The sequence below is a fragment of the Triticum aestivum genome, chromosome 7D (assembly GCF_018294505.1).
Source record: "Triticum aestivum cultivar Chinese Spring chromosome 7D, IWGSC CS RefSeq v2.1, whole genome shotgun sequence".
NCBI classification, from domain to species: Eukaryota; Viridiplantae; Streptophyta; class Magnoliopsida; order Poales; family Poaceae; genus Triticum; species Triticum aestivum.
The window spans coordinates 221213719-221221733 of NC_057814.1; the positions used below are offsets into that span (position 1 = coordinate 221213719).

An 8015-nucleotide genomic window follows, 5' to 3' on the forward strand; every position below is an offset into this window, starting at 1 on the left:
AAACCAAATAAATTCAGTTGCTAATATGACCACTGTTTTGTACAAGTTTCCAAATTTGTCGAGATGACAAGTCGTATTACGGAACGTGCGATTTTTATATTTAGTAGATTAAGTTGGACTAAAAGCTTATATGTGTTTAATTGAAGTCCACTATACAAACACACAAAAAAAATATGGAAACTTCCACGATAACGTATATGGGCATGAAAGCTCCTTTTCTTGCTGGTGTTTTAGATTTCGTCTTCACTTCCACGAGAAACTCTCTTTTCACTTTAGTTTTGTATATGTTTCATCACTAGTGCCCATGTACCAATCGAAAGGAGCCCTTGGCGTTCAACTTTATCTGGCCTTTTTGGGTGATCCCAAAGGCACCAAGGGTTGTCATTTGTTATGAAGGTACAGTAAGATGACAAAGAGCGAAGGGTCCTGAAGGACCTAGAGTTCCATTGGATAAGCATGACGATACAAATTATATCGGTACCCAACATAAAAGAGAAAACGCAAGCTAATCCTTGCATCTTACATATAGGATCCGAGGTCAGAAAGTAAAACCGCAATTTAGTCATTATTAATAGGATTAGTGGAGAGCCAAAGGAACCGCCACCGGGGATAAACTACTTGGGGTGGTGACCTCGCTGCCCCATATCCACCAGTTTTGCCGGCGGCGAAGGAAGAAGCAAACGCTCGGCTAATGCTAGATACATGCCTCCCTTTTAGCTTCTCGCCGGGAGGAATGACGGAGCTGATGACGAGGCTCTAGTGGGCCACCTTTCGACCAGAAGAAGTAGGGGACTAACAACTATGACCGACATGACCACCAACACCACATCCACAACCGGGGAGGGGGGAGGGGGCACTGATGGGCACCAAAGCGCCTCAGTGGACGCTCTTACTGATGACGGTAAGGAATTGCGCTCGCATCTCAACGGAGGAGTTTGCCTTGTCTGCATCTTCGCTCCCTCCACCACGACGTCTTGGATGGAGTAGACGGGGCAAACTCATCATCTTCGTTGTTGGGCAGCCACTAGGGACAATGAAGCCTCCTCGTCTTCGGCTCCAGCCACTGGAGCACCACATGTAAGAGGACGACGACCACCATGCATGCCCCATAAGCTCCCCCGACACAATCCCGTCTGGTATAACACCGAACACAATTTTAAGGCAAGTCTTAAACAACCATTATTATATACAGAGAGGAGCTTGATCACCTCTCCCTAACCATCTCCAGCCGGCAGCGCCATCAGACAAGGCATGTGATCGCCCAGGGAGCCATAGGAGTCTCTCAACGGAGCTACCAGAAGGAGGGAGAGAAGGAAGTGATAAGAATGATCCATTTATCCAGGTTAAAAACAATTATGTTTTAAATTTGTTCCCCCCCCCTCCCTTAAAACTCCTATGAGATACTTCACATAATAATAGCACATCAATAAAATGAGATTTATGGAGGAAATCTATAATGAGATTAAACCTTGCAAAGCATTATTTTTTGCATGTATTTTTTCTTGTAAGATTTAGCAAGCATTTCTATCTTTTGAGATTCCCGTGCTTCGGTGACGCCCTACCGATCATAGCCGCCAGCCGAATGATGATAATTCTCAAGTATGCTAGAGTTTTTGACTTTTCATCCGCGGTGTTTTTTTTTTTCTTCTTGCTACCTCGCCCAAGAACGCGGGGCTTGAATTCAAAATTTCATTTGTAGCCAGCTTGAACACCATTTTTCTCACCGATAGTATTTGAATACTCGTACTACACATGTCAGGCCAAGTACAATAATGAAGCACCATGCAGTACCAGCGTTCGGCGAGGAGGACCCGATCGCGCAGAGGATACGAGGCCGGGCAATGCGACGTACCGGCGCCAGCAGGCAAAGCGACCCGAGACCGAGAGGAGCGGGCAGGGGGGACGCACCCGCACCGCGGGGGCGAGCCTTGCACGGGCAGAGACGCCGCGGTACGAGTACGAGTGGTGGTGCGGTTGACAGGCCGGAGAGGGGGAGGGCCAGGGCCAGCGGCATCAGTCGTACTACCCGCACCAGCACCAGTACCAGTACCAGTACCGCCACTGCACCCGTGCCTATCGCCAACTCGCGCGATGCCCCCAGCCAGCCAGCCAGGCCCACCCGCCCGTACGGCCCGCGGCGTGGGACGGCGGGGCGCCACCACCCACCCCCGCCCCTCCCCCGCGCGTTCGCCCCTGCCCCGCCTCCCCAATTACGCGCCCCCTGCCACGCCACGCCACGCGACGCGAACCCCCTCCCACCCTTGCCGCGGCATGGCGCTACACGCTAGTTGAGCAGCTAATCCCAACCCGAACCCCGTGCGCTGCTGCGCTCGCCCTCCCCTCCCACCCGCCTCTTCGTCTCGGCTCGATTCGTTCCCCCCACTCGGTCTTCGTCTCCCTTCCCCCCTCCCTCACCCCTCGCGCCTCTCGCCAGCGCCGCGCTCTCGCGTCCCGGCCGCCGTTTCCACCATTTCTCTGGGCCGCTTGCCTCGCCCCGCTCCTGTTTTCTCCGCGGAGGCGACATGAGGTGAGGCGGGTTTTCTTCCGGGACTTCGCCCAGCTTCCGTGCGCGCAAAGGTAACTGACTAGCCGACTGCTCCAATCGAATCCCCCGCTCCCGCTCGTCGGCGATCGTCCGTTTTGATCCGTGTTGTGGCGCTGGGCTCGTGCAGATCCGAGGGGAGAAGCGGGCGTGGGAAGCGCAGGACCGCGGGTGATGCAGAGGGAGGTGGGGCCGCAGGTGGCCTCCCCGCTGTACCTGCACCAGATCCAGCCGCTGCCTCCCCATGCGGCGGCGGCGGCCAGGAAGCGCGGCAGCCCGTGGCCCGCCGTGGAGCCGCCGGAGAACGCCCCCATTGGGGCCGGCGCCGCGGCCGGAGGGAACTGGAACCCCAGCATGTGGGACTGGGACAGCCGCGCCTTCACCGCCAGGCCGTCCTCCGACGCGCTCCGCCTCGGCGGCGGGCTGAACCACCACCATCACCACCAACAGCAGCAGCAGGCGCAGCCGCCGCCGGCGACGGCTGCCGAGGTGCGGCGGCAGGGGGGCGGGGGTGCCGGTGACCTGAGCCTTCAGCTGACCCTGCGGGAGGAGGCATCGATGGCGATGGATGTGAGCCCGACAACTACCTTGTCTTCTTCGCCTTCTCCGCCTGCACGGGCGTCACAGGAGCAGGCTGTTAGGCCTAGCAAGAGGGTTCGGTCTGGATCGCCCGGAACTGCTTCTGGAGGAGGCGGCGGCGGTGGTGGCGGAGGGAGCGCTAGCGGAGGCGGCAGCTATCCCATGTGCCAGGTGGATGATTGCCGCGCGGATCTGACCAGCGCCAAGGATTACCACCGGAGGCACAAGGTGTGTGAGATCCACAGCAAGACAACCAAGGCGGTAGTTGGCAACCAGATGCAGCGCTTCTGCCAGCAGTGTAGTAGGTAATGATCGTGCCTGCAAACTTCCCCCCAAATTTTTTGTGGCATGATTCTTTGCTATGATGCCACTTTTAGGGATTTATCTCTATGATGCCACCGGTTGCTCTAGTGTGTGTATTGGGCCAGAGAAATGGTTTCTCTATCCAATGCTTATGGTCTCTCTGCAGGCTGAGAGCATTTTAGTTACTAAAAGTTGGTTCTTCTGGTCAATCATTTAGATTTCATCCGCTCTCGGAGTTCGATGAGGGTAAGAGGAGTTGCAGGCGAAGGCTTGCCGGACACAACAGACGGCGGAGGAAAACCCAGCCAACAGATGTTGCTTCACAATTGCTGCTTCCTGAAAACCAAGAAAATGCAGCAAATAGGACACAAGATATTGTCAATCTGATCACTGTTATTGCACGCTTGCAAGGTACTTGATCCCCTACTGAACTTGGATACGCTCTTTCACTTGTTGATTTAAACCTGATTACTATTTTTCCTGTCTCTGCATTGACAGGTGGTAATGTTGGTAAACTACCCAGCATCCCTCCGATACCGGATAAAGATAATCTGGTCCAAATCATAAGCAAAATAAACTCAATCAATAATGCAAACTCCGTGGCAAAGTCTCCTCCATCAGAAGCCATTGATTTGAATGCCTCGCAGGGGCAACAACAAGATTCTTCTGTCCAAAATGCAACAAAGGTGGTCGACAAGCAGACTGTGCCATCAACCATGGATTTGCTAACAGTTCTATCTGGTGCTCTTGGGACATCAACCCCCGAGACCAATACATCTCAGTCCCAGGGGAGCAGTGATAGCAGTGGTAATAACAAGAGCAAGAGTCATTCAACAGAGCCAGCATGTGTTGTAAATTCCCATGAGAAATCCATTCGACCTTTTCCCGCAGCTGGTATGTTAAGGAGTAGCAGCACCCATGGAAGTCCACCTGAAGTATATAAGCAGCCAGACCGAGATACCCATCCGTACTTGTCGCTGCAATTGTTTGGTAACAATGAGGACATTCCTGTGAAAATGGACACTGCAAATAAGTACTTGTCTTCCGAGAGCAGTAATCCTATGGACGAGAGGTCTCCTTCATCCTCTCCACCTGTAACACACACATTTTTCCCCACTCGTTCAGTAAATGAAGGCATCAGGCATCCTCGTATTGCTGACTATGGAGAAGATGGTGCAACAGTTGAGAACAGTACCACTCGGGCATGGTGCGCGCCACCGCTTGAGCTTTTCAAGGATTCAGAACGGCCAACGGAAAATGGGTCACCACCAAACCCCACATACCAGTCATGTTATGCTTCAACATCTGGTTCAGACCATTCTCCATCAACGTCAAATTCAGATGGACAGGTAATTTATATCGGAGCTTGCCATTTCAGTTGATTATGTCACAAGCCAAGGTGTCATTTATTATTTTAGATGCGCTTTCAACCTAATTTGCGCACAATTTTCCATTTTGTAGGATCGTACTGGAAAGATTATATTCAAGCTCTTTGGCAAGGAACCTGGCTCAATCCCTGGGAACCTTCGTGACGAGGTATGACCACGAAACTGTGCCAACATGGTAACTGGAAGGCACTCTTCCAGTGCATTTCACTCACCATATAATTGAAATGTTTCTCCTTCCTTGCTTAGGTTGTAAATTGGCTGAAACACAGCCCCACTGAAATGGAGGGTTACATTCGCCCTGGTTGCCTTGTACTATCCATGTATCTGTCAATGCCAACTATTGCATGGGATGAAGTAAGTCTGCTGCTACGCTAGCAAAAACGAATGCATGCAATAGAATTGTTGCAAATTTATCTAACATCGTATGATTTTTAATGCAGCTTGAAGAAAATTTCCTCCAGCGAGTAAACTCGTTAGTTCAGGCTTCTGATTTGGATTTCTGGAGAAAAGGGAGGTTTTTAGTTCGAAGCGACAACCAGTTGGTGTCGTACAAAGATGGTATACATAACTACTATTTGTGTGTTAATTTTCTTCTCTATTCCTGCTCACTCTTCGATGGGTTTTGACTATGAATTCGTTTTGGTTGATATCAAATTTGTATTCCAGGAATGACCCGCCTCTCAAAATCATGGAGAACATGGAATACCCCTGAGTTGACCCTTGTGACACCAATTGCTGTTGTTGGTGGGAGAAAGACCTCTCTCGTTCTTAAGGGCCGTAATCTAACGATCCCGGGCACCCAGTAAGTTCCCTGTTGTAAAATAGTTTTTTTTTGCGGGTATTGTAATTGTTTCCTGCTTGACCATTGACTCTGAATCTTTGCAGGATCCACTGCACCAGCGCGGGGAAGTATATATCGAAAGAGGTACTATGTTCAGCGTATCCGGGTACCATATATGATGATTCAGGAGTCGAGACCTTTGACTTACCGGGAGAACCAAGTCTTACTCTTGGGCGTTGCTTTATTGAGGTTTGTACTTTGTACCTCGGTTGCTCTAGATATGTAAAGATTTACTCTATTTAGCACTAGGAAGGTGATTACAACTTTGAATGTTCATACATGCAGGTTGAGAACAGGTTCAGAGGAAACAGCTTCCCTGTTATTTTTGCGAATAAAAGCATCTGTCAGGAGTTAAGAAACCTTGAAGATGAACTTGAAGATTCGCGGTTTCCTGATGTCTCTCCAGATGATCAGGTCCATGATGCTAGGCGGCTAAAGCCAAGGGATCAAGTTCTGCATTTTCTTAATGAACTTGGCTGGCTCTTTCAGAAGGCCGCTGCATGCACACCTTCCACCAAATCAGATGTTTCTCATTCAGAGTTGATTCAGTTCTCTACTGCACGGTTCAGACACCTTCTGTTGTTTTCAAATGAGCGGGACTGGTGCTCCCTCACTAAAACACTACTCGAAATTCTTACCAAGAGAAGTATGGTTAGTGACGAGTTATCACATGAGACTCTGGAGATGCTCTCCGAGATTCATCTTCTGAACAGGGCAGTGAAAAGGAAGAGTAGCCACATGGTGCATTTGCTTGTGCAGTTTGTTGTAATTTGCCCTGACAATTCCAAACTGTACCCTTTCCTTCCAAATTATCCCGGCCCTGGTGGTTTGACTCCATTACATCTAGCTGCATCCATTGATGATGCAGAGGATATAGTTGATGCGTTGACAGATGATCCTCAACAGGTAAGCCCTGTATAATTTAACCTCTCTTTATCATAGTTATTTCTTAGTATTTCACATTGATAACTCTTCTGTTTTTTGTTATTACTGCAGATTGGTTTGAGCTGCTGGCACTCCGTGCTAGACGATGAAGGGCTATCTCCTGAAGTGTATGCGACGTTCAGGAACAACGGCTCATACAATGAACTTGTCACGCGAAAGCTTATGGACAGGAAGAATAGCCAGGTTACCATTGTGCTCAACAAAGGTGAAATTCATATGGATCAACCAGGGAATGTTGGTGCGAATAATGCATCTGGGATCCAAGCATTGGAAATAAGATCCTGCAACCAGTGCGCCATTTTGGAGTCTGGCTTACTAAGACGCCCTATGCGTTCTCGAGGATTGCTTGCTCGCCCCTACATCCATTCAATGCTTGCCATAGCAGCAGTGTGTGTCTGTGTCTGTGTATTCATGCGAGCTTTGCTGCGGTTTAATTCTGGTAGGTCCTTCAAGTGGGAGAGGTTGGATTTCGGTCCCACATAGACATTGGAGGATGCCTTATTACTTAGCCGCGTGATGTTATTAAGGAAATACCTTACAAGAACCAGAGGGTGTGGAACCAGATTGCTTTTAACCTTTCCAGTTTCCATGGAACTCTGCCCATGGACATGGATGATGAAATGTAATATTTGCATGGATAAAACCTTGCCGGAAGAAAGTGTTGATATGTGGGGATAATCAGCAGCCAGCTTCTAAGGGCAGAGAATCAAGAAAAGGGGGATTGGAGAACCCTGCCAAAAGATAAAACTTGGGCAGGGTTGGCACATAGTAGTTTTGTGACGAGGGAGGAAGGTACAAGAGCTTGTCAATGTCAAGAGCAATAAGACAGAGGCAACAATAGTTCTGTGCTTAATCAGTAAGTAACCTTGATTTCTTTTTTGCTGGTGTAAGTGTGAATCTGCTGTTTCATGTATCATAAGATGGTATTTATTTATCTTGGTCTCTGTTCTTACTAAATCTTTTTTGTGTATCCAATACAGTGTTTCTTACTGTTTTGTCTTGTGTTTAGACGGTAGCAGGGGGAAGTATAAATGGTCGATAGTGTCAGTAGCTAAATAGGAATGAGGCAGATTTACATGTGTATCCGGATCTATTGGTTTATTCGATTACCATAACAACTCTGGAGTTCCCGTTTTGATAGAAAGCCTGGGTATCTTTTTTGTTCTGTGCATGCATTTCCTTGTCCTTTATAAATACAGTATGCAATGCCCATTATGCTGATTCGCTTCCGTGTTTGGTGTAAAAAGTCTAGTTGTGCTGTGTTATCCTTGCGGGCGCGGGGGGCTTGTGATGCGAATGGGATGCCGGAGCTTTTCCGGATCGCGCCGTGTGTGGATCGCCGGGCGGACACGCCGGCCAGATTCTGCCGAAGTTGGCACGCCCCGGGCGGGCAGAAGCCGGACCCAGACGCGTGATC

General features: G+C 49.5%; 1 protein-coding gene and 1 long non-coding RNA gene across 2 annotated transcripts; both read left to right on the forward strand.

Annotated features, from left to right (window-relative positions):
- The first annotated feature begins 770 nt into the window (after positions 1–770).
- LOC123170558 (uncharacterized) lies at positions 771–1443 on the forward strand. Its single transcript, XR_006485252.1, has 3 exons — positions 771–901; positions 1022–1136; positions 1229–1443. It is a non-coding gene; the product is annotated as an uncharacterized lncRNA (long non-coding RNA).
- A 909-nt stretch (positions 1444–2352) lies between these two features.
- Positions 2353–7763, forward strand: LOC123165341 (squamosa promoter-binding-like protein 15; the record flags this gene model as incomplete). Its single annotated transcript, XM_044582972.1, is given in 11 exon segments — positions 2353–2577; positions 2673–3426; positions 3642–3835; positions 3923–4773; positions 4886–4960; positions 5059–5166; positions 5253–5370; positions 5479–5614; positions 5698–5842; positions 5939–6559; positions 6650–7763. Coding segments are annotated over 10 exon segments (3390 nt in total). The 3' UTR covers positions 7082–7763.
- Between the last annotated feature and the right edge of the window lie 252 nt (positions 7764–8015).